General features: G+C 40.2%; 2 protein-coding genes across 5 annotated transcripts; one reads left to right on the forward strand and one right to left on the reverse strand.

Annotated features, from left to right (window-relative positions):
• Positions 1-1,294: 1,294 nt before the first annotated feature.
• Positions 1,295-3,007, forward strand: LOC101156581 (zinc-binding protein A33). Its single transcript, XM_020705701.3, has one exon. It carries the CDS (start codon positions 1,442-1,444, stop codon positions 2,861-2,863), a length of 1,422 nt encoding a protein of 473 aa, XP_020561360.2. The 5' UTR covers positions 1,295-1,441; the 3' UTR covers positions 2,864-3,007.
• Positions 3,008-14,985: 11,978 nt separating this feature from the next.
• On the reverse strand, positions 14,986-25,447 carry suds3 (SDS3 homolog, SIN3A corepressor complex component). 4 transcript variants are annotated; one of them, XM_078953288.1, is made up of 13 exons: positions 25,232-25,447; positions 23,767-23,830; positions 23,625-23,680; positions 22,489-22,560; positions 20,200-20,219; positions 19,937-20,093; positions 19,691-19,786; positions 19,082-19,143; positions 18,982-19,003; positions 18,788-18,893; positions 16,149-16,233; positions 15,502-15,555; positions 14,986-15,418 (listed from the first exon to the last, which is right to left on the reverse strand). In XM_078953288.1, the coding sequence occupies exons 1-13, from the start codon at positions 25,341-25,343 to the stop codon at positions 15,320-15,322; spliced, it is 1,005 nt and encodes a 334-aa protein (XP_078809414.1). In that variant the 5' UTR covers positions 25,344-25,447; the 3' UTR covers positions 14,986-15,319. The 4 variants fall into 4 exon arrangements, with proteins under 4 accessions (XP_078809414.1, XP_004072121.1, XP_004072120.1 ...); XM_004072073.5 differs by having other exon boundaries at positions 23,767-23,836; positions 25,232-25,446; XM_004072072.5 differs by lacking the exon at positions 15,502-15,555 and having other exon boundaries at positions 23,767-23,836; positions 25,232-25,445.
• Positions 25,448-26,514: the final 1,067 nt, after the last annotated feature.

The raw sequence follows: 26,514 nt of genomic DNA on the forward strand, positions 1-26,514 counted from the left end.
AACAGATTCTTCTCGTTTGGGTTCTGATCTAGAAAAATGAGAATTCACAGCAGTGTTTGATGCTACCCGTCTGTGCTTTGCATGTAGTTCAGGAGTTCCTGTAGCTCCTCCTTTGACTCTCAGTCCTCCTGATGGGTCACAATCTTCTTTAATCTTTGCTTTTCTTCTGCTAAACATTTGAACCCAAAGACAAGAACTTTGTTCCAGGATGATCTGGTTTCTGTTCCATCAGCTACTTTCTATTGGACTCATTTTGTTTCTGCATTTAATAGAAAAAAAGTCTGGTTGTTACCACAACAAGTCAAAGAGATTTCCTGTAACCCTTGTGATATCTTAGATGACCCCACCCTTCCATTGACGTGTTCTCCCTCCCATGAAAAAGGTGGATAAAAAGAAAAAAAGGCGAACAGTCCAAGGTGCTCCCTGCCTTCGCCCACAAGTGGTCGAGATAGGCTCCAGCAGCCCTGTGACCCGAAAGGCATAAAACAGTAGAAAATAAACGAATGAAAGAAAATAAGTAATTTTTTTTTAAATAGCTTTCAATGATTTACAGATGTTTTGATAAAATATTATTTAAAAAATAAATAAATAAATAAAAATAAAAATCCAATCACTTATAAATTCAATTAAATTGTATTTGTATAGCCCGAATTCACAACGACAGTCGTTTTGATGGGCTACGTTTATGTAATTGAAGAAGTAATACATAAAATCAAAAGGATCATGAAAACATCGAATTCAATAGGAAAATACTAAATTGAACTAACAAACTGACTAAGCTAAACTGGTCATCCCTGACCTTAGACCCTCCTTCGCAGTCAGGAAAAACTCCTAAAAAAAGCACGGATTCCGGAAAAAACGAAGAACCCTCAGGAGTGCCCACATGAAGGAGGGATCCTCCCCCAGGACGGACGGACAGGCAATTTACCAGAACTCATAGAAGAATTAACTTATCTAAATCTACAATGACATGAAGGCATAAGATATTTATTTTTTTCTAAGTCACAAGAATTCATAGAAACAAAATCTCAAAAAACTATTTAAAATGTGTAGAAGTGATTGTAAACAAGATAAAAAGTTAGAATTTTTCTTCACATTAGTTAGTGTACATATTTTATTGTGTGACAGTTTTCTTGATGTTCATTTTATTTAGAAATGTGTTGTTTGATATACAATTTTTGAAGAGGTAAAAATAAATTATTCATTTACAACTAGATTTAAAACTTTGAAACATGATCAACAGGAAAAAAACTTGACTCCACCTTTGGTGAGAATGAGGAAATGACATCTGAAGAAACTGAAAGTAAAATGACTTTGCTGAACTGAACTCAGACGCCATTAAAGGTCTTTAAATCTCTGCTGGAAAAACAAAGACTTGTGGAATATTTTCATCCTGAACTTCAAGACAGAAGCTGGTGAGTCTGAAAGACTTTGGTTAGAAATGGCTGAGAGAGCTGCTCTTCTTGAATCCTACTTGAACTGTCACGTTTGTTCAGAGACTTTCAATGATCCTGTAACTCTGAGCTGCAACCACAACTTCTGTTGGAGCTGCCTGCAGAAGTTCTGGGAACAAACTCAGAACAAAAACTGTCCCATCTGTAAAAGAAAACCACTTGAAGATCATCCTGCTGTGAACTTTGGCCTGAAGGAACTTGCTGACTCGTTTGCTGGAAGACAGAAATCTGAATCATCAGAGACAAAAACAGGAGAGCAGAAGTTCATGGAGGTCTGCAGGAAACATCCAGGAGAATCCAAACTGTTCTGTAAAGACGAGCAGAGAGCTTTTTGTCCTTTCTGTGAGTTTTTTGTGCACCAGAGTCACAAAGTGGTTCCTGTAGAAGAAGCAGTCAGAGAGCTGAAGGAGGAGCTGAAATCTGACTTAAAGTCTCTGCAGGACAAGAAGATCAAATACAAAGAAGTGGAGAAAACATACAATCAGATGATTCAACACTCCAAGAAGCAGCTGCTGTCCACAGAGACACAGATCAGAGCAGAGTTCAACAAGCTCCAGCAGTTCCTGAAGGAGGAAGAGGAGTCCAGACTGGCAGCTCTGACGGAGGAAGAGGAGCAGAAGGGGAAGACTGTGATGGGAGAGATGAAGAGGATCCAGGAGCAGATGTCCTCTCTGTCAGAAAGTATCAGTGCTGTTGAAGCAGAGCTGCAGAAAGACAAGGAGGCGTTCCTCAGCAGTTGGAAAGACACTCAGAGCAGAGCCAGAGCCCAGAGCTCGCTGTCAGACCCACAGCTGCTCTCAGGAGCTCTGATAGATGTGGCCAAACATGTGGGCAACCTGTCCTTCAGAGTCTGGGAGAAGATGAAGGAGAAGGTCCACTCCAGCCCGGTCCTCCTGGACCCAAACACTGGAAGCAGATATCTTTATCTGTCTGATGATCTGACCAGTGTGAGATATGGAGAAACTTCTCAGCAGCTTCCTAACAATCCAGAGAGATTCATGAAATATGCTGAAGTTTTTGGCTCTGAGGGCTTCAGATCAGGGAAACACAGCTGGGAGGTGTGTTTCCACACCAATGTTCCTGTCTGGAACATTGGTGTGGCTAAAGAGTCTGTTAACAGGAAGGGAGAGAGGTTTGTTACACCAGAAAATGGATTCTGGTGTTTATTACACCGTAATGGAAAATACACAAACGGTCTTTGTCAGACTGTCACTGTGACCAAGAGTCTCCAGAAGATCAGAGTCCAGCTGGACTATGACAGGGGGGAGGTGTCCTTCTACAACCCTGAAGACATGACTCACATCTACACTCACAAAGACACTTTCACTGACAAACTTTTCCCATATTTTGAAGTTAATAAATCTGGAGACGTAAAAACCCCTAAACTCCAAATCTGTCCAACTGATTGAGATGATTTGACTCTATTGTCATAAAAAAAAAGAAATAACTGAAATATTTTTCTTTCATCAATTTGATCAATACAGATGATTCAATTTTCTCTTAACAGAAACTGTATTTTTTGTGTGCAAAACAATGAACACTAAAATATTATTTTAAAACTCTGATTTCTTTTTTTTACTTGTTTCTGTCTCGTGGTTCCACTTCCAACATTAACGTCCCTTGGATTGCATAAGGGAAGTTGAAATCACAAATGTTGGTTCCATTTCTGTTTTCTTTGTTCTTTTGTGTCTCATATTTTGTATCTGAATTTGATTTTCACTGCAGCATCTCTAAAATGTTCAAAGACAAGTTTCTGGTGTTTCTGTTCAAGTAAATGTGAATCAGCTGTTAAATCTCCTGCATGAGTCAGAAATCAGGAGCATTTCAGTCAAAAACTGTGCAGTTAATGTTTTTCTCAGAATTCAGGAAGAAGAAACGGAGCAGAAGAAGCTTCTTCATGTTGGAAGATGGTTTCAAATAGATTCAAGTTTCTGTGATTATTTTATTTCTGTCAGAATTAAAAAGGGTTCAATGTGAAAATGTGTTTTTATTGTCTTCACCTAAAAGTATAAAAAATCCATAGAATGATTTTCCTTTCAAGCTAATTCTTGTTTTCTTTGGTAGGAAGGATTGTTCCTCAGATTCACAGCATCGTTCATCACATCAAACTTCTGAGCCACATTTTAAACACATTCTAGATTGAAAACACAAATATGGGCTTTCAGTGAAGTTGGTTTGTGATTCATCAATTTAAAAAAAATACACTCAAACTTAAGGACAGTTTACGATAAAAAACAAATTCAATAGATCCTCTATGGACACTAAAAAAATATATTATCATGTTGAAATTTAGTCATAAAAATATACAGAAATGAATCTAATCTGTTAATAGGTTAGCAAACGTATCCTCAGCTGTTCTGTGATGCAGAGCTCTCTGTACAGCTACCATAAAACAGGATGTTTACAGGAAGATGAAGACTGTAATGTGATTTTTTTAAAGGTGAATTCGAAAGGTTGTATTTATAACTTCCAGGTGAAATCTTGTTTTTAAATCAGAAGTTTTTGGAGTCAGATCGATTCATCAAGGAAAGGAAGGGTTCATCAAGGAAACTGTCTAGTTTCAAAAACATATTTCTTTCTTGTTTTGAGATGAACCGTACCTGATACCTGCGTTTACGTACATTTACCTCATGCTTTTATTGTTTATATGGTCTAGACAGTGTCGTGGTCACCTCTTTAGTTCTGAAGCAGCTTCATGGTGGATGTTTCAACATGTAAGCATAATATAAAGCCTTCATATTCTGCTTTTTGGTTCATAGCAACCTGGGACGTGTTGAAGTTCCTCAAATGGCCACTTGAGGCTCCTAAAATTGAATCAAATTCCAACTGAAAATAACATTTTACACCACGATACAAAAGTCTGTCTCTTTTCAGTAGATGGACTCAACAAACCTCACAAAACTCTTGTCATTGTCTTTCTCCTGCAGTGGGTGGGATAGGCTCCAGCATGACTGTAACCCTGTGGAGCAGTGATTTCAGACCACGAGCAGGTTTAATGTCAGACAATATCTTCACTGACCGATCTAAACGAGGCTATGTTTTTTTAAAGCTTGCAGTTTCCCTTAAATTTTGAGGGTAACGTTTATTTTCATTTTCTATAAAATATCTGCTGGCTCTCTTCTCCCAAAGGAAACTTTCCAAATATGTTTTTTTGTTGTTTTATTAACTAAGTATCTCTAGCTAAACACCAGTCGGACTAAACTGAAGAAGCCGCTCAGATTAGGGCCGAAACGTCTTCAAACCAGAAGTTTTTTTCTTTTCTTTTCATTTTATCATGACTTGGATGTCTGAGAATCTACACGGAAGTGTAGGCCGTGTTTTTGTTTTGTTTTTCTCTCTGAGGCCTAGAACCAACCGTCCCACAGACTAGTACCAGTCTGCAACCCAGGGGTTGGATGTCACTGCTGTAGAGACTAAAAAGATACGGAAGATGGGAGGATGTATTCCTGCTTTTTGGTACACTGACAGTCATTCACACTGAGATGAACCACACCAGAGTTCATCTGCAAGTGAACTAGAAGAACAGAAACCTTCACACTCACCAAACAATGGGAACTTATAGGGGTATGGAAACAGATGGAAACTCAACCTACCAGCGTGAATGTACCCTGAGATTGATTTGTCAGTAAATTACACTGCTAAATGAGTTAATTACCATTCATGCATGTGTTTTATGAAAACAACAATAATATATCCAGCCAAAACAAGAAAAAAGTGAGATTAAAAAGTGTTCACATTAAACAAAGGATGGTCTTTCTCCTTCCATAGACTTCTGTGACTGTAGATGTTACATCAACAGCATCTGTGAGGGATTATGTGATTGTATTTCACTCTCTAGTGAGCCGGACATGATCCCTCGCTGCTGCACAGTCTGTGGCAGATGGGAAGTGAAGTCATCAGCATGCGACGCCTTAAACGCCTGAGTTTGGTCAGCGCGTTCAGAGACAGGATGCTGCTATAATTGGACCTCGTGGATACAGATGTTGTGTTCTGTGGGATTTCCAGCTCCAGCGGCTGCCAGGCGTTTTGTTCACAGGAGACTTCTTCCTGCTTTTCATCTCCACACTTCAGATCAACCTTTTGGGAATGGGGACATGGATGGCAGGCCTGCCCGCTAACTGAGGCGTAAAGCAAACAAAACCAAGCAATCACAGGTGATTCTTCGAGCCTTTTGAGATCTGAAAATACAAAACCACAGAAAGAAACACAGAATTATCCCTGAAAGGCTGCAGGAGGGGGAATAGTTTTCTGACAAGTGCAAAAACAGAAAGCAAAGGGTTGAGAGGCAAACACTATTATTATGCAGAGACAGAGCTGTGCGTTGTCTAGGAAACCCTAATTAGAAGTCATTTTGCTCTCAGTCCTATCAAAGCTAATGGAAGTAGAGATATCAGATCACGGCAGAGCACATTTCTGTCCCTATTAGAATATATCTCCGAGTGGTGAACGTCTGTTGTTACCTTTTCACGAGCTGTGCTTGTCAGTAAACACGCAGCACTAAAATCCCTCTTAGAGCTCCAGAGGAGATTCACGGCTGACCCACATCAGCGCAATCAAACCGATGGCGTCCCGGCTCTGTCCTGAACCATAAAGAAAGCACAAACGACAAAATGGAATCCATTATCCCCTCCTCTCCCTTCTGATTGAGGCATCAGCCAGCACTCCCAGCTCTCCTCAATGCCTCGTGAAGATGTCTCACAATCAATGGGCTTTAATCACATCCATTTTCCCTCCTTTTTCTCCTTCCATAAAAAGGAGAGAATGTCTCAACCTCAATCAACGCTATCAACACCGAAAAGGGAGGACAGTGCTGGTGTGGTTGGGCGTTCGTGGAGGAGAAGGGTCATAAGTTCACCAGGATGCAATCGTTTATGCTATTTTCATTAGAGTAAGATAAGGAGGAGCTTCTGCTGGGATCCTCCACAAACCTGAAAAACCTGCAGCACCAGTACCGGTCATCCGCCCTCCAGTACAGGTCCATGTGACTAAGGCTTTAGATGTAGAGGATTTGAATGTGGAGATCCAGGATTCAAGTTCTTGTTCAAATACTCCATATAATAATATAAACAACAGATGGCAACAGATAATAAATAGCAATAATGATAATAACACTAGAATACATTAGATAACACAATCTATTGTCCAGTGTCAATGAAGCATCGTAGAGTCTAATACGATAGAGGACATTTTCTAACATGAAATCAGTGTTTTAACTCAAAAGAAATCAAACAATAAACAGTTTCAGTTTAGCTCTATAAGTTAAGCAAAACACAGAAATGAACAATCAGTTTCCCTTTCCTCCTCTGCCGTGGTGGTTGAGTGCTGCTTATGAGCTTCTGCATGAAGATCAGCTCCATCCTCAGCCAACTCTTTGGACCAGGAAGCTAAAACTCCACAGGAAACTAAATCCAAAAGGATTTAGTAACACAAAAAATAACAAAAAAACAGGAAAAAAATGAATAATTAACTTTGATTTTTTAATTAAGCTTCAAGTTGTGTTGTGTGTCAGAAGACTTACCTCACAGAGGAAGTGCACGGCATTAGAAATAAACCCTTAGTCATAGCAATATTTAAAAAAAAAAAAAAATCATTTAGAAAGTGAGCATCCACAAACGCAAGGAACAGAATTACACAATAACTGCCTGCCACTCGTACGTAGTATTGAAATTGCCATAAAAACACATTTGAGACTCACTTCAAAGTCTTAATTATTTCTGCTCCATAAAAACTTCAACTTAACGTAATTTGACGTATCAAATCTTTGTTTGGGTGTAAACGACCGGCTGTGAAAAACTAAGTGTTTCTTCCTGATTTGTTTTCTTGCTCGTGTCAAACTAAAATGATTCGAGACATCGAACAAGCACACAAAGACAGCCTAAGTGAATAAAAAATTGTGGTTTTCTTTTAATTTAATTCATTTATGGGGGAACAAATAATTTTTCTGCATCACAATTTTTCCTCATGAAAAAGAATGTCAATCATGATGACAAACTGTGTGTAGCAAAGGAGCTGTGATGTTATTAAGACAATAATTCACCGTTTTCATCTTTAATCAGCACCCCTCAGGCAGTGATCCAGCAATTGATTAGTATTTACTCAAGATTTAAAAGGGAGGATGTGTCTGACTGATGCTCACATAAAAAAAGAAGACATGAAGGTGATTTTTGAAGGATTTCTAACCCTGTAATCACACCTTTAGAACAGTATTTTTTTTATTTCAAACAGTAAAGTAATTGAGTTATTTTGGTGATGCTTCACTCGCTCACTAAGTTTCTTTTGATTGGTTAGCTTCTGCTCTTAAGCCTATAACCTGTTTTCTCTTTCACACCATTAAGGATTTATTTCAACTACAAATCTTTATTCTGAAAAAATGTTCAATAGTGTAAAGACAGAGCACTTGTTCACCAAACGTATTTCATGTGGAACTGTCTTAATACCAAAAAAACAGTTAGCAAAACATGCAGAGACAGACGATGCGATTCAGTCAATTTTGGTTCATTTTGAACGATCCGAATCACTGACCTAAAATGGGTCCAAGACATCTTTAGCCTAAACTTAAACAAGTGACACTCAGAAATAAATACCTGGATACTGAACATGGCAGGTGAACTTTTCCAGATTCCTTCTATTTCTTGTAAGATAATCACTTGTAAATGTAATATGTGTACAAACAAAACAAACATTAGTGTAAAACCCATTCCCATTTCAGCCCACTGTTGTTTTTCTGTTTTGGTCTGTCTGAAGTAAAAAAAAAAAAAGAAGAAATCTGTACAGGGCATGCGGGGGTCTCACATGAAGGTCATAGACCCCTCAAGGAGCCCGTGGGGTAAAAATGTTCGTGCACATTTTTTCTACCATCATGCTGTGGGTGGTCATAGTAAAGTAAAGCAAAGCGGTAGTAAAAAGTGAGTTAGGGTGAAGTAGAAAACGGTTGTGCTCAGCCCCACCCTGCATTTGTGAGCCCCCCTCTGATGTGATGTAATATAGTAATAGTTGAAAAAAACTGAAACTGAAAATACAAAATAGCAGCTTTTCCAAATAAACTTTTTCATTTCATAACAGTTTTAGATTTTTAGTTTTTGTAATTCGAGTTTCAAATTTAAATTTTTTTTATTCAATCTTTATTATTTCCGTCAGGTTTACATTGTGTCCTTTTGAGTTTAAACCTGTTTTCAAATTTTCTTTGCTTTTTTTTTTTTCAAATGTGCTATTTGTTGTTTTTATTCCCTTTAAGCTGATTTGACATGAGACTCATTCTAGAAAATCCTCTGTACTGTTTGAACTCAAGCAGATCTACAAAGAGCAGAAAAGCAGGAGAAGGGAGGTGCACTCAAAGACTGCAGATGTTTTCAAATCTAGAAAAGAGCAGCACACCAGAACATCAGTCTAAAGTGATTTATTCTGAATGATTTGCAACAAACACCAACGCCTGCTCCTCCGATTTACTTCATGACATTTAAATATTTTTTTAGTAATTAATTCAGTTTTATATACAGGTTTGTTCAAAATTGTAAACTCAATTGCCAAAAGGATCTGTACAGTTGTAGCTTTCGTTTATAATAATAAATATTTGGAGTCCATCTCAACATCATCTTTTTATTCTAATGGGAAATTGTTCTCTGGACCAGCGAAGCTCTTCTTGGTTGAATCATGGTGCAGAGAAAAAGGTTTGTTTCCTTTTGAAATTTCTGGCTGCAGAATCTGAAGGAGTTGTGCGGATTCTAACCCGTCCGGCGCCGCAGCTGATTACAGCCTTTGTAAACGCTGAACTTTCTGAAGGTTTCTGGCCAAATCACTGTAATTATCCAAAGAAGCGATTGTGTGGCCCAGAGTCCCTTCAGCATTTCGATCTGAATAATTTAACGCTGGAAAAGGTGAAGAACCGGGTAGAAATCAGAGCCAGAAGATAAAAAAAACCTCACTGAGAACGGCGTTCATGCTTTTAAGCTGCCGAGGTTACTCAACCCCAAACTCACAGCAGCTTTTGTTTGGCTCTGACATCACAGACGGGAACCTGTTCTGTTCTGGCTTTTCCTGTTTGACTGAACAACAAGGCAGCATTTTCAAAAAGGAAACGGCCTTCATGCTAAAGATTTACCTTCATTTGAGTCAAATATCTGCCCATTTTTCCACAAACAAACATCAGCTTTGCATTTTTCACCTGAAGAGTCACATTTTTGCATTTGTACCGAAATGTTGAAAATACTCTTCAGATGGAATAAAATGTACTTCAATAAAACCAAATAAAACATTTATAAAAGAAAATATGTTTAAAATTATTATTCTTGAGTAAAGTAATAACTCTACTTTTTTGTCTTTTGAAATAGAATCATTAAAAAAAATGAAAATCGAAAAGATTTTTACAAAATAAGCTTAATGGTTTCAAAATAAAATTCACGATTCAGTTAAAAATGACGGGTTGTTTGGGTCTGACGTCCCTGAGCATCACACTACCACCACCGTGTTTGAATGATGCACCTTTGTCCAAAAGTTTCTTCCTGATTGTTGGATCATAGATTGATGAGGACGATATTTTATTTTGGACACTTTAAAAGAAAAAGAAAGGACTAAATAAAATATTAAAAAATGCAACAAACATCCAAACAGGAGTGGGACGAAGTGAAAGCTTTGTAAGTTCTAACCTACATGCTCTCTAGACCAATTTAATCCCCACACCCAGTGCCTCCATTATGTGTCCTGTTTCCTCTCTAATGAGTAAATGTTCACTTTCAGATAAACATATATAGGTAAATATACACAGAAAAACATGGAAACAGGGCTGCACCATACGAGGAAAACTCACAATTTGCGAAATTAGTGATCAATATTGGGTTGACAATTTAACTTGCCATACATTCAAAAATAGCAAACAACTAAATACGTCCCATTCATTTCACTGCAACAGTTTAATCTAAAGAAGAGTCAAAATTATTTATATTACACTCCAAATGACCCTCGGCTCCCAAGGAGACAAACATCGAACATAAAAGAGCTCGATCCAATTGATCAAATGCATAAATGGATTTATTTGATTCCTTAAATACTTCTAGATGCCATAAGATTGTTTTAGCTCATTTAAGGTGACCATTTATTGCAATTTTCGCCAACTTTTGCAATATGATTATTGCACAGCTTGATACGATAAATGTGCGATTCATTTCGCAGGTCTTCATGGAAACATCTGATCTGAACAGAATAAAGTGAGGCCTGATCTTCTATACGTCTTCTTCTGCTCCTATCAGGACCTCCTGGATGAGTCCTCCTTGTGTTCTTCAACTATTCTTTAGTTGGTTCTTCACAGTTTTCTGCACTTGTAGATGATGATGTGACCCCTTCAGACTAAAACATTTGGTTGAACTGTGAAAGGTCACCCGCTTTCTTAGTCTATATGATTAGGTGAGCAGTCTGTCTTTTAAATGAATCTCCACCTGAAGCGGGTGTCTACACCGTCTCCTCTGAATCAGTATGCTGAGAAAGCAAGGGATTAGTGGGAGCAGTTAAGCATGTCTGGAGCTCTCGGGTGATGAATCCTCGTGAACCCGAGTGTGTAGAAAACACCGAAGGCGAAACAAAAAGCAGCTCTCCAAACCTTTTTGGAAGTCATTACAGCTTCACACCTCCAGTCTGGGATTGTGGGCAAATCTCCGCAGAGCTGTTAGGCTCTTTGCTGGTTATTGCTTGTGTGCATAAGAAGTTTCCTGAGGCATCAATAAAAAAATAAAAAAATCTTTACAATCTTGCAGCAGCCTGAGCTCCGGCAGCTCCTTCATTCTGTGATCTGAGGAATGTTTGCGCTGCTGCTGCTGCGCGTGGCTGCAGGGCAAAGAGCTGCGATCTGCAGGCAAACCGGTGTGATGCATGCAGACTCAGATCTGCCTGCAGTGGTCTGGGGGGGTGGGGGGTTACTGCCTGTTTATCACTCTGCTGCAGCTCTGCTCTGGAAGAGTTGTCTCTTTGCAGGTTTTTGTTCCTCAGATGACTCCCACAGAGTCCTTCAGGCTAAAACCAGTGGTTTTTGGTAATCTGGGCTTTTATTTTGTCATTGTTGATCAGTTCCTTCTGTAAACATCTTAAATATAAAACATCAATAAACTTAAAGCCAAAGCTGTTAATGTTCTAGTCATTTATTTTTTTGGGTTATGCATATTGATAAACCAAATTTAAAATGTATTTTTTATGATAGTAGATGATAGTAGTTTTATGATAGTTTTATTGAAGGTGTTTTTATTATGTTTTGCTGTTTTTAAAAGCTGTAGATTCTTTTTAATTTAATTTCCATGCTGCTTTTCTTTTTTCTCGTTGTTTAGCAAAAATGCTGCTGGTAAAATATGAGTTTCCTCTAAATTAACAAAGAAAACATTTTCTTCATATTAGGAATGATCTTGTTTTAACAGCTGTAAACAGATCCTAATGAGCCTGAGTGATCCTGATGGAGACGCTGCAGTGGTTTCTGGCTCCTGTTTCCAGAATAATCCACAAACATCGTTTTCTCACGCCTTCGTCTTTTATGCCAGCCTGCAGGTTGAGAAGTCGTGCATTTGTGTGGCGCTCAGAATCCACTCTAAAATCTTCCTCTACTTCTTCTGCATTGTTCAAGCCACTGCATGGTTTTCATTTAACTTGGTGGTTTTTGTGGGTAAACTCTGGTTTTTGGTAATCATCAGTTCTTCTTTTGCATGTGTGGATTTTCTCCGGGTTTCCTCCCACAGTCCAAACGCGTGTTTCATAGGTTCATTGGTGTCTCTTTGCGTGTCCCTGCAATATACTGGTCAACTGTTGAGGGTGTACTCCGCCTTCACCCAACAATATCTGAGTTGACTCCAGTAACCCTGTGAAAGTTATTCAGCGGCTTCTGAAAATGAATGGAACACTTATTTAGTTAAATATGACTTTTTTCTTTGATTTCAAATCAGTCTCATCTTCAACTAGTAAGATCTCACATGAACTGTTTTGTCTCATGTTGCTGTGGCTTCAACCGAAGGCCACAAAATGATTTTGTCATCTTCAGAGAGAGGAGCGCTGATGGCAGACAGCTCCTACCCACTCTCTCCCCCTGTGAGCCTTAGGTTTGGTGCAGAATGGAAAGTAATTGCCCTCATTGCCAGGCGGTGTCATTAAGTGAAGATAAAGGGCTGAGGACAGACAGGAGGCAAAGCCAGACTCCGCTACAGGAGTCCTGCTCAGCAGTGGCAGTTTTTGATGCGGGCGGTGTGGGCGGTCACCCAGGGCGGCTCTTCATAGGGGGCGGCATTTGCCGTGCCTGAGGCGTTACACCTAATGTGCTACATACTATATTCAAAGAGGAAGCTTGGAGCTTTTAATTTGAAATTGCTTCAGCAGCCAACACTTAATGCTTTTTGTTTGACATATCAGACTCTTAAGAATGTCTTCCTCCTATTTGCTCTTCACACTTATGGTGCAAAAAAAAAAAAAAAAAAAAGAATACCACAGAGTGAAACAACGTAAAACAGGCACATGAAAAGGAATTAGGCAGAACAAACACCCGTGCTCAACCCAATTTCGAAAAAAACAGGCAATGGAGATTATTTCCCACAATTCTTTGCTCCGACACAGCAGACCCGATGCGCACGTGACCACCGCCCTCTGCTGCAAGACGCTTGCGGCCACACCTCTTTGCGGTAGTCTTTGGAACATAAGTCAAAAAACTCGAGAGGGGAGCGCAACTCACCGGTGGCTGGCTGAATCACACTAACAGGTGATTGGGAGTCTTTTTCTATCTGACAATCAACTCTGGGCCGCAGCTGCGCCTCCCGTCATAGAGACGGAGCCGCGTGTGTCAGAGGGAAGGGGAGGGGGGAGGGAGGGGGGTGAGCGCAGACCATTTTTTATGGATTGAGGTTTTTTGGAGGATTTCTTCTGTTGGTGTTGCACAAATTTAGGGAAATGCCAAATATTTTTGGAGTAATCCCACTGATGAGTTCTAAGATTTAGTCTTTAATGTTTTATAAGACCTAAACATATTAATCACAATAAGTTTTATTTTTTAGATCTAATCCCTCTGATATGTTTCACAAATACACACACACAGGACGTCACACATTAAGAAATTATTGCTAAAAATGAAGCAGGAGTCCAGCTCTAAAAAAAATTTCTCTAAAAAATGATGAAAGAGCAAAAAAAAATGGAATTATTTGATATAATTTCTTATTAATATTTCCAGGCTTTCTTTGCTTTTTGTCCTGCAGCATGTTCATATTTGTATAATTTTGACAGAATATATTTATATGGAGAACAAAATATTACAACTTATTTAAGGTTTAACTTGTGTTCCTGTTTTTATTCATATTTATGTTCAAAAAGTTCAGTTTAAAAGGTTTAAAAGTTTAGCTTTAGTGTGTTCAGTAAATGTTTATCTTCTTCGGCCCAAAACCTTAAGCGTGTTTTTAACTTAGGCCCCTGTGTGACTGAGTTTGACCCCCCTGTAATACGAGTCTAGAAAATTCATGCATTTTTTGTGTAAAATGGCTAAATAAAAGATAGGGAACACAGCAGGATGTTGTCAAATTTTGTATGTGTGTGTGTGTGGGGGGGGGGGGGGGGGCGCTGGTGGGGTTACTCGCCCAGGGAGTAAGTTAGTGTAGAACCGCCACTGCTGCTCAGCATGCCAAGTCTGTAGCTGTTTACACAGAGGAGGGGCTGCATGTGGACTGGGGGGTCCGTCCAGATGAGTATATGGAGAAAGTGTAAAAAGAAATAGAAATATCTGGTTGTTAAAGTCAGTAATTTAGGCTGCATCAAAAACGGATAACTCTTTACAGCTCCACACAATGATATTTTGCCTAAATAAGGTGGCTTGATTAATTATTATTATTAATTAAAAGCTAGTTTGATGTTTATACATTGCAAGCCTGTTCAAAAAATTAAGAACTGAGGTTTTGCTTTGGGTTCCCCTGCTAGCCTAATAAATGCAGGTTAACCTATTGTTTAAGTATTTACATTGTAAATTCTTGTTTTTCATCACTAAAAGCTACACTTTTTATGTATTAGCTGAAATTTTTTTTTTTTTACTAAAAAAGGATGTTGGTCCTTGTTAAATTCTGAGTGGAGCTTTCTTCTCCAAACGCATACGGATGTTTTTGTATATTTTGACTGAATTATGACTACCGTTATTTCATCTTAGCAGGTTGATTACATTAATTGTATGTGAGAATTTGACCAAAACAAGTTCAAGCAAGTCTGTCCGGAAAGTGGGAAGAATGTTGGTTCTCATAAAATCCAATTGTAATTCCAGTTTGGCATTAAAAACATCAAAATTTACCATCTATTCCTAAACTAAATTTTCTCTCCACTCTAAGTTTTTTCATTTACGATACTTTTTTAGGGACCTAGCACAAAGAAATGACTATTTTTCTGTTGAATGGACATGTATAAAGACAAAACATGTTTCTTCTCAAACTTTTCATTTTCACCAACATTACTTCTTAACCTTACAGTTGTGAAGATTAAATCAAATCTTTTCTGACTGCCCCCAGTGGAGAGGACCCCCGCAATGAACACGCTAAGCAGGAACTACAAATTAAACATTTTATTAAAATGAAAACACACTTATGGACCAAATAAAAACACTTTCAGGTGTTTGAGCATGAAGAAACAAACAAAAATAGGAGTTTAGGATACAAAAGGTTTAATACACCTACAGCTGGTAGCTTGAGTCTGATTTGGAAGAAAACCTGTTCAGGCAGGTTGTTCTGCAAAACGATCTTTGTCACTGAAGACTCTGGAGCTCATATGAAAATGGCAAAAGAAAGAAACAAAAATTTGTGTTTCGTAGAGCAGCCGGCTGGGAAATGGTCGATAAATGACAGATGGGTTGGAGAAATTGAGTGTGTGTGTCGGGGAGGGCTTCAGGATGCCGACCGTCGCCGGATGACAAATGTTCCTCTCTGGAGCTGTCCCAGGTAGATTCTCATCTTTGTGCTGTCGCTCGTCTTCCTCACCCAGATCTGTTCAACAGAGAGGAAGAAAACATCAAGAAGGAATTCTGTTTTTGAAAGTGGAAAATGTATTTGCTCCCCGACCGCTGTACCCCCTCTAGTGGCAAGAACGCTGTGCCCCCTCTAGTGGCAACTCCAGTGAACTGCTGATGACAAATGGATCAACACCTGAGTGGATTTTAGAGCAGCATCTCCATCTCCTTCAAGTCAGATTTTTCACCAAATCGCTCCTTTTAGTGAGGGGGGGGGGGGGGGGGGGGGGTTCATTTAGACAAGCAGTATTTTTGGTTCCGCAGTGTTCTGCTGCAGAGCCAAAAATACTTAGGTCCAGAATCTGAAGCTGCCCCACACCATCACACTACCACCACCACCACCTTTGACTGTTTATGGGATTTTATAACGATTGTTTGTGTTTCTTTTTTGAGCAGAGGTATTTGGAGATCAGAGAAAAACAACAACAAATGCTTCTGCAGCAACGGCAGTAAAGCAGAATTATTGAATGTGTTTGAAGAATCAGTTTAACGAGAAATTTGAAGTTTGACTTTTACATGAGATTAGCTACTATGAACTGATTTACTGGATTCAGAGAAACGTGAATGTCTGAGGACAATAAAAAGACAAACATCAGATGCTTTTTTATAATCAAGGAACCAATAAATCCACGTGGAAAAGAACCGGATAAACATGAAGGATGTTTGGCTCCGGATCCCATGGTTCCACGGTGGAGAGAAAAACTGACCTCGTTGGTCCCCACCGAGCTGATGACACAGCTGATCTTTGTGTTGTCCTTGGACTCCAAGTAGATGGCCTGGCTCTTGTGATACCTGCCGACAACATGCGCATCATTCTTGTCAGGAAAAAAAAGGGAAACTGTGCCATCAAAGGCGGTCAACAAATAAGACACCAGCAGAAAAAAATAAAAACCCCAGTTCAGGAAAACAAACAAACATCCATCATAAAAGTCCAACTAGGAGAGGAGGAATTTTCTTCTGGTCACACTGTTGAATGAAGCTGGGGGTCAAACACAACAGACCGTTTATGGACACAAAGACTATGGGGTCAAATCACCTTAAAGTGAATAAAAAACCAGCTGGTAAAATGGAAAAAGTAAATCAGAATTTATTTGACACTAAATCATGAGAAAAAATGTAAAACTTGAAATATTTAACATTTGAAAAACAATGTTTATTTGTAGCAGCTGATGTTTTGTGATTTCAATGTTTGTTCTTCATCTCTCCCCCCGTTAAATCATTGACATGGGGGGGGGGGGGGTGTAGTTCTAACGCTCTCTCATTAGGGGAGGAATGACACCAGAAGACGCTTTGGGCTAGACGCTGACAGAAATACTGGTAGCCAATGGGATCAATTTTTATTTTTAAGTTTTTATTACTCATTAATTATTATTATTATAAACTAAAAAATACACAAAACATCTCTTATTCCTGAAAAAGAAGTTCAAAAATAGGTTCAAAAATGAGATGAAACATTGAATTGTTGGCTTTTTGTGTCAGCTCAAAAAAAGTGGTTATGTGTGGATAAAAACAAGGGGGGAGGATGAGGAGGAGACGCACGTGTAAACACGAGGAGATGCATCAAAGATAAACGCACAAGTGAGAGTGACAGCAGCGAGCGGATAATTGGACAGAAACCTCCAAACAAAAAGGCTTTCATTTTCCTTAAAGGCGACCAAACCGTCAGCAGAGAAACGCAAACAAGGACAGACTGACAGGAAAAGGGTTTGATCACTAAGCAGCTAGAGAACAACACATGTGACGGCCTCCTCTTCCCCCATAGCCCCTCCCCTTCCTCTGACAGGTGATGAACAGCTTGGGTCTCAAGAAAAAATAAAAAAGGGGGTCAAAACGACCCGGGTTTCAACGATGAAATGAAGAGAATTCAAATCTCTGCTGTGCAAAAGTCATCGATCAAACTTTGGACAATATAATGTGGTAATGTTGCCATCTAGTGGAGACACAAGGAACAACAACAAACGTTCCTGCAGAAAGTAGAAAAATTAGTGCCTCTGAGTCTGTGATTATCTACTGATGTGTAGTTTTTTGATCCACTGGGTTGTGTAACGTGTGTGTGTGTTGTGGTGGATTAAGGGAAGTTAAAATTGATTATCTTTTGATCTATTTTCAAAGTCTTCTCAGTGATCTTTTAAATATGATGATGCTGTTTGAAGCCATTTTCTCTGACAGTTTCTGCAGAGCAGCAGGGGTTCATTAGATATTCACCTCTGAGTTGTGGGCGGGACCTTTGGGGCTGGGATACCCCGCCCCCCTTCCCCTCCCAGTTGCCAAAGTTCTCTGCTTGGACGCTCTCCCGCTGATTTACAGCACATAAACCCGTAAATCATGTTTCTTCTTCTCCTTATTTACAACATTTTACAAAAATACATGCTAATTTTCTTTAGATATGTCCCCCATCATCAGAAAAATACCACAACATGATAAAAACACAGTATTTTCTTCAGAGTGGGTCTTTAACACGTATCCGAACACTTGGATATTCTCCAATTTATTACAGAAAAATGACAACAAATGTTTGTGATCACTGATGCTTTAGGAGTACAGTCAAGTACAGTAAAATACACTCCAGGAAATGAAACGTTTGCTCTAAAATGTGGGAAAATGTTGGCACTGGAAATGAAAAAATCTTTAGAGAAAAGTGTCGGTGAAGGTTTACATTTTCTAAGTGAAACTATTTCATGTTTTTTGTAGAGAAACTGTTTTACAGAAATAAGCACTGTAAAACAGATTTGTTGTAAATATAAATGATAATTTGAATAACATATATAATGAATATTTAATGGATAATATTCAAAAATCTGCCTATCGGCTGTGTGGTGTCGTTTGAAACCAGAACACATCTGTAAAATGTTCATCTTTAGTGTGGACGTATTTGGGATTTTCACTAAAGATGAAAATAGTCGGTTTGTAAAACACCGTAGTTTAAAGGATTAAAGATAAAAGTCTGTTTTCTATATCATTTACATTCATATCAAATTGCTGTTTTTCTTGTCATCTATTTTAAATGTAGTCGGCTAAACACTGAGGATGGAAAAACTGCTGAAAATGTTCAGGATTTGTTGTTAAATGATCCAAACGACAGTGATGTTTATGTTTTGTTTGCTGCTGAAGTTAACCAGGAAGTTGACAGAAAACCTTTTTTTTAAAGTGATAAGAACCTTTTCTTTCTTTCTAAATCTTTGTGTTTTTAACAGTTATGTTGATTCTGATCTCCTCTCCTAAATAAAGCTATAAATGACGGTGTTTAAAATCATTTTATTTGAATTTTCAAAACATAACGGTGGGAATCTTGGTTTGATCTTTGAATTCCTGATTGTTGAATGGAAGTGCGGCCCCACAAACTCACCATCTCTTGTCGTAGTAAAGTTTCCCCTCCTCTATGCGAGCCTCGTAGCGCTGGGACAGGTTCTCCAGGGGAGCGGAGGGGACGTGCTCGGGAGTCGAGGGAGACACTGAAAAGCGAGAGCGTTTGACATCAGAGCTGCTCGTCAACGCGCCTGAACCAAAAGGACGAACTGAGCGGCGCCGCCGCGGACGTACCTGCTCGTTTGGGCGACTTCAGCTGTAAGAGATGAAAGGGAAAAGAGTTACGATGAGCAGCAGGAAGGGAGGTGGATGCCGCAGACACGGCGGTACTCACCTTGTTTAGTGTTCGTAGATCTTCTATTATCTGCTCTTCTGTTAACAAATAGTTCAGCTGAGGTTTGAGGAGTCAAGGACGACATCAGAACAGACGATTCAACATGGCGGTCTTAGTGAAGGTCAAAGGGCCGCTGGATACCTTTACATGTCTGGGTCTGGACTCAGACTGTCCACCTGTGCAGTCACTCCACGCCTGCGCCACAGCAAGGCACCTTTTATATTCTATTCACCTAATATGGTTGTAAGCCGCTAGAATTGTGATCAATAAAGTTTGGGTTAGTAGTTCAATCCTCCTAATGACCTCCAATCACACGCTCAAAAAAAACTAAAGCATAAACAGAGTCACGATCTGACTCCAGGTGGCGTCCTCCACAAAGGTCAGAGGTCAGACCCCTTCTGTGTTATTCTGTGAGGAACAAGCAGCATTTCAGAACTTCACACTACAAGACGAGCTGAGCCAACACATTCTTTAAAACAGCCTTTTGATTGGTCCAAAGATGTAAACATTTCACAGGTTATACATTTTCCAACATAAAACTTTTTTTTATGGGATCAAAATGCAGCAGAAGTGTCTTAAAACATCCAGCTGGGTTCCTGTGAAGGATATCTGGTGCCGGTTTTCTCCTCTTGTCCGGTATGGGGACTGGATCGTTGGGTCGTCTCCTCAGCTTCCTGGTCATGATGGGTTTCACCTCCATGGAGTCTTTGAATGACAGAGCAGAGTCAGACGGTTACATTTTCCGTAACCGACAGTAAAAATCTGACAGTTTTGCTGAAAATACAAACATTTCTCAACAAAATCTGAAAGCAACGCTTGATTTAACATTAGGAGGGAACGCGGCGGCGTCCTTACCGCCTGTCAGCTCCATCGTTAGTTTCTCATTCTCGATCATTTTCTTCTTCTCCTCCAACTCTGCGATGAGGTTCTCCTTCAGCTCCACCTTTTTATCGTCAAACTCCTTCACCGCCGCCTTCTTCTCTTTGATGTAGTTCCTCTCCACTTGTTCCGACTGAAGTAACGATGCCGATTTGAGAGGGGGGGGGGGGGGGGGGCACGGATTAATCCAGGAAAACCCCCACTTCGGTTTCAGCAGAGACCTGATTCAATGTTCTTACCTCAAGTTGAAGAAACAAATCTGTAAACAAAGAAGGAATATTGGTCAGGTAGAATAAAATCTACTGTTTCAAAAGTGAACAAACAGCAAAAGAAGAGAAGCGTAAGGATTTAGGAAGAAAGGCGAGAAACAAACTTTATGACACTTTTTACACGGACAACATGACGATTCTGCAGCTTTGTCAACGTAAAACACACATTTTTGTCCAAAACTAATATTAATATTAAGAACGCATTAGGAAAACATGACTACAAAAAACTTTACATTTCTAATCGCCAGATGTCGTTAAAATCCCACTCCGATCATCGTTGATCTATTTAGAGCTTTCTTAGTAATCTTTCAATTATAATTTTGACGTTTTTAGCCAAAATCAAAAAAAACTGTGTCGTTTTCTAGGACATAGTTTCTGCAGAGCGGCAGGAATTTGTTAGAAATTAGTTTTGAAGTTAGTTGTGGGCGGGGCCATTGGTCTGGACAAATAAGAACTTTATCAAACGGCATTTTTTTCGTTGGCTCCGGATTCGGAACAATTTCAATAAAGAAATACTCAGAAACTCAATTTCGAGCTTAATTTCAGTTAAAAATGTCCTCCATCATCAGGAAAATGACATAAGAACATGTTAGGAATACAAAAAGCATGATTTTCAGTGGAGCAGGTCTATAAAGGTCTAAATTCTGAGTGTTATTAAATTACTGCTCTAATGTAGAAACAGCCAAAAAATCCAAGGTTTTTACAGGAGCCTTGAATGCACCACGCATTTGTGACTGAAGCTTTAAGAGCAGGAAAGATCTTCAAAAGAACGTGAGTGTGTGTTCAGAGGATTAAGTGTGTGTGTACACTGTCATAAACCCTTTGATTTACCTGCTCGACTTACTGCATTTGTGTTAAAAGTTTCCATTTGCATATCTCTACAAATCTAGGAAATGATTTCATCTCCATGCTTTACGGCAGAGACGACCTTCGGAAGGATGACTGACAAACCAAGATGTCTGACAACAAAACACGGATTCCCGCAGGAGCTTTTTAGTTCATCAGGAGACCGAGCAGCCGGGTTTCTAACACACACATGCTGAGGTTCCTGTAGTCCAAAGCAGACCTTAGAACAGGGGTCGGGAACCTATGGCTCGCGAGCCATATATGGCTCTTTTGATGGTCACATGTGGCTCGCAGACAAATCTTTAATTGTACTATTTTTTTTTTCATTAGACCAGTCCTTCTCGGGCGCGATGCAATAACAGAGGCGCGGAGTAGTAGCGGTGCTTGGAGAGAGAAATCAGCGCCAGCGCTATCAGTTTACTATTATCTATTATTTCATAGAGTTTGTACCAGCCGGAAACCTGTGAATTGCCGTGCCTAAAACTGCGCGCTCCCGTCTCTGAGAAAGAGCGCGCAGTTGCGGGGACGGGATGTGTGAGGAAGAAAGCAGAGGGTGGGGCTGAGGTGTTGTGGGGACCGGCAGCAGGTGAATCACGCAGGGATTGTAAAAACGTAAAACCCGCTGCCTGTCACTCACTGCAGCGTGTGAGTGTGTGTTTAACTCCGTATCTGCATGTGAGCAGTCTGTCTCACATCTACAAAACATTCAGACCTACGATCACGTTTAAAGTCTCAACGCCTGCATGAAGCAGAAACTCAGCCAACCAGACTAGACCATCAGCAAAACTACCATGAGAAATACTCATCATTTATTAGCAACAGCACAACAATGTTATTAAAAATAATCCACAGACTTATTGTACTTTAAAAATGTTGAAATTACATGAAATGCACACATTCACTTGTATATTTAGTTTTAAACATATTGTTGCGGACTGAGTTTAACTTGGCTGTTGGGCCGCGTTAAAAGTTCTGGAGTTCAACGAACGCATCAAGCAGAGATCTGATTGGCTCTCAGTTCTGTCGCTCAGCCTGTTGTTAGGTAGTTATGACCAATGGGGTTCAGCTATGGGCCGAATAAGGGAAATGGGAGGGCTGCAGCGGGAGCAGGGGAATATAAAGTTGGTAGAAGCGCTCTCGTGTCGGCGGGAGAGATTCAGGAGCTGCTGAATTAATTGTTCGGCGCTTGTTGCGGTCTGCACTAACCAGAATAAAGAACCTTAAAAGAGGTTGAGTCTCCGTGCCTCAGTGTGGGAAAGGGACACTACACTATTGTATGGCTCTTTCGAAATTACATTTAAAAATATGTGGCGTTTATGGCTCTCTCGGCAAAAAAGGTTCCCGACCCCTGCCTTAGAGGGTTTAAAGTGGATGCTGAAGAACCAGCCATGGTTTTGTTTTTTGTTTTTTTACCAGCGTTTCGAAGCCTCTCTTTGTACTGCTGATCCAGCTTCTTCATTCTCTTCTGGTACTCCTGCAGCGTGCCTGCAGGAACAAAGCTTTGACAATGAAGCCGAAAGGCTGAGGAAATGATGGAGCTTAGTGAGGCTTCAGCTCCACAGAAGCTGGTACCGATGGAATAGAGTGATCCCAAACCCCCAGGGTTGACGGTCCAGGTCCGTAGGACCGCTGGTACCGGTCCACAGCTTTATAATCTGATTCTGAAGGAAGTTATATTTTGGAAAACTATTCCACCACATCCGACTCACTCTTGACGCGTGCAAAGTCGCTCGGTCGTGTGTCGAAAATTCATCCGCTACTTTCTTAAGCGGCTTCACAGACCGCTAAACTGAAATCACCAAACCAGCAAAGTTGACAAAAACAAACATACTCATAGTTTCTTTTGGGAGAAAAGAGTCGGAGAAGAAACAAAAGAGGACTTCAAAATAAAGGACAGCTGCATTTATCAGAAAAAAACAGTCTTAAATCCAAATATGGACCATAATAATAATGAATAATATTCAGCAAGTTATGAGGATGCTGCTAATAAACTTACTCAAACAGTGGATTAGTGTTTTTTTTAATAATGTTTAAAGAGTTCAGAGTTTTTAAGCTTCCTCCTTGATGGCTGTGGGTTCAGGGAAACTCTAGATCACATTTTAATCGTTCCTACATGAAATCTAGTGTTCAAATTAAGTTTAAAGCAGATATTTTACAGAGGATGAAGATGAACATTACCCTCAAAACCTAAAGAAAGCAGGAGGCAAAAAACAATAAAAGAACTCAGAGGCCCACTTCAGCCCCGTCCGTGAAAATACCGTTTGATTTTAAACCGATCTGTGGCCTGAAAAAGGTTGGAGATCTCTGGTTTACACCCACATCTTTGCTTTAAGAAAAAAGCCAGATCTAAAACCAGGGGGGGCACCTGAGGGCTGGATTTGTTCTCCAGCACATCCTAGACACACCTGGTGATCCAGGTAACCAGTAGAGCAATGATATCTGGGAAAACATGCAGACCTTTCCTACCACAAACAAACCCCTTCAGACATACTTTGGTTTTAATGACGCACTCTGAAATGATGGCGTTCTGTGCAGGCCTGCATCTTTACCTTCTTGTAACTGTTGCAGCTGTCTCTTCAGCGAGGCCAGCTTGTCTTGGTACATTCTGTCAGGAAAACAAAACCACAAATAAGGGTTCGGCTCAGGCCACGCACACACACACTAGTACACACAAAGACACAAATCCCTTACTGCTCTTTGATTTCCACATAGTCATCTTCGTCATGCTTGGCCAGGTCCGTCTCACTGGCATCTTCTGTGTCTTTGAGGGGGGGGGGGGGGGGGGGGGGGGACAAAGAGACTGAGTTGAAGTTTGAACTCACTTAAACCCATCTGATCATGTCAGCGGCTCCCTCCCCGGAAGGAAAGACAGACAGACAGACAGCACAGGTCTTATTGCAGACCAGCCTGGGGGGCTCCGGTGAGGTCATACTGAATGCCCCCCAGGTCAGATCCACGTTTGTTTTTAAGCCTCACGTCAGTTCAACTCAAAAGGGACAAAGTTAAAGTTCGAGGCGGAGGAATGACGGTGCAGATGTCCGCGTGAAAGTCAAACATTTGCCGCATGCTGCTGGGCTTTGATCCTCCGCGCTCCCGCTGTCTGTCTGTCAGGTCCAGCAGCGGCTACCCCCCTCGGAGCGATGCCGGGACGTTTCTACCCCCCCAGAAGCACAACGATGACGCGATCGACTTCACAAACGTGCCGTTTTCTTCGTGAACCCGTGGGAAAAAGACACGGACAGAGAGGCCCACGTAAGCTGACGCAGCGCTTTCGGTTTCAGTTAGCTTTGAGGGCTAGCTAAAGTTAGCTCCAACAGTTGTTCCAAGGAGATCGGAGCGATCGGGACCGTCAGCACACACGCGCGCGCGCGGAGAGAAGGGGAGATAAAAGCTACGCTACGCAGTTCTTCTGGAGGTCAGGAGCACCAAACAAGCAGACCTGGCAGGGCTGTCATCGCCTCGATGCGCCGGGTTCCGCTGCGATCGCCTGACCGGAGTGTGAAAGGGCAGAACGGTGGACACGGCAGGCAGGCCGACCTGTCAACGCTCAGAGCTAAAGTTACGTAGGAGGGCGGCTGATTAACGCTGCGGACGGACGCTGCGGGGAATTGCACTGAAATCCTGCGGTAACTAACTGCAGGGGAGGGAGGTACTCCTGTGACTTACTCTGCAAATCACTCACTTAAACCCTTTTATTAGACGATTCCAATTTTTTCGAGCAGAAATGTGACATTTGAGCATAAACATTCATGCACCACAAAAGGCAACCCTTTAGGAAATAGCGATAGAAAAGGGACTCATTCTAATTATTTATTAGTGGCTAATTATTTGATATATTTGTTTTAATAAAGTCACTTTACTCAATTATTTTTATTTGTTTTCCTTCCTTTGTTTAAAAAAAACAATTCGGGAACCAAATGTTAGCTTGAAGCTAAGCCTAGGCAGTACAAACTCTACCACTTTCACGCTCAATAATCAAACCTCACATGTTTACCCAAAATATATATTTTCAAATCCCAAACTTAACTTAACTGTAGGTGCTGTTTCAACGAACAACAAGCGAAACATGTGCAATGGCCGCGCATTTCCGTTTCTTCTCCAATAAATAGACGGAGCCCGCGAACCACAGAGAAAGGTTCTACTGATTTAACGTTACCTTCTTCGGAGTCTCTGCCCCTGAAGCTCCGATCATCGTCGTCATCCACGCTGTCGAGCTCCTCCTCGTCGTTGTAATAATCCACCACGGGCGATATTAAAGTGGACGCCATTTATTTATTTGGAGGATGTAAACAAAACAAAATAAACAATCGCTCGGTGTTTTGCTGCTCGCTTGAAACTGCGCCTACAACTGCGAGGACCCCCAAGCGCTAAGCTGTCCAAGCTTGTGCCTGACGAGTATTCCGTTTAAAAATTGCACAAAATATACTTTATTGTATTTTATTTAACTAGAAGGACGAACATATAATTAGTTTTATTCACCTTGGAGAATAAACACATCCGCTTTAATTTTGTATCTGCAATGGAAAAAAAGGAAAAAACAGGCAATTGCAAGAGATTCGATACAGTATTTGGTGCTGTCAATGGCCGTTTATTTATTTACTTCTTTTTGTGTGGGGTTTGTGTGTTCTGGGTTATGAAATTATTCAATTGATCATGTTAATTGGGTAATTTGGTAGCCGTTATCTGACATTGGGAGTAAACTGATGAACCTGGAAAAATCTGGTTATAGTGTGAATACCACAGGATGATGGACTCCATAGGCTTTCAAGAGACAACTGTCTTTTTTGCTGCATGAAGAAATAAAAAAGGACAAGAGAACCTTAAAGTCTTTTTGTAAATCTATAAGCTGTGGTTATGGCTAATTTTAATAAAAATTAGTTAATTATTTAATAAAATAAGCAAAAACACATGAGCCTTAAGTCTCCACACATAATTCTTCAAATTAATTTTATAATAAACCACTTTTTTATTGCCAAACATCTACTTGTCTCCAGACACATCAGGTCCAATTAGCACAGTTATGTGATACTCCCAGTTATAAATTTAATGGATAAAGATATAATTTAATACTCCTAAGTTCCCTAGAAAGAGCCATTATCAATTTCCCAGAAGTGACCAGTTTGGATGAAGAATCATACAGAAAATCATAAAAGAAGCAGAATAAGAAGATGGAAAGAAGATCAGACCCTCGATTGACTCAGTTCAGGTTAGAACCCATGATTTAACGGCCAGACAGAGACTTTTGGACAAACATGGATCCATAGGAGAGTTCAAGGAGAATCACACTGTGAGCAACAGGAACATTTGGATTATCCACAGAACTTTAGGACAAATGTGACTCAAGAAGAACTGTCTTTCTGGATAAACAACAGTGGCGTTTCACTGAAATAAAAAATGTCACATCAAAGCAAATCTGCATCCTTGCACTCATTTAAATAA

This window comes from Oryzias latipes, chromosome 9 (assembly GCF_053564925.1).
Source record: "Oryzias latipes strain Hd-rR chromosome 9, Olatipes_Hd-rR_3.1".
Lineage (NCBI taxonomy): Eukaryota > Metazoa > Chordata > Actinopteri > Beloniformes > Adrianichthyidae > Oryzias > Oryzias latipes.

What these genes read in the sequence shown, in the direction of transcription:
- LOC101156581 (XM_020705701.3), top strand. Translation starts at nt 1,442, where the DNA reads ATGGCTGAGAGAGCTGCTCTTCTTGAATCCTACTTGAACTGTCACGTT.
- suds3 (XM_004072073.5), bottom strand. Translation starts at nt 25,343, where the DNA reads ATGGCGTCCACTTTAATATCGCCCGTGGTGGATTATTACAACGACGAG. An exon ending in GGGCAGAGACTCCGAAGAAG is followed by an intron (nt 23,837 to 25,231) that starts GTAACGTTAAAT and finishes CCCCCCTCAAAG; the next exon opens with ACACAGAAGATGCCAGTGAG. An exon ending in GCTGCAACAGTTACAAGAAG is followed by an intron (nt 22,561 to 23,624) that starts GTAAAGATGCAG and finishes TTGTTCCTGCAG; the next exon opens with GCACGCTGCAGGAGTACCAG.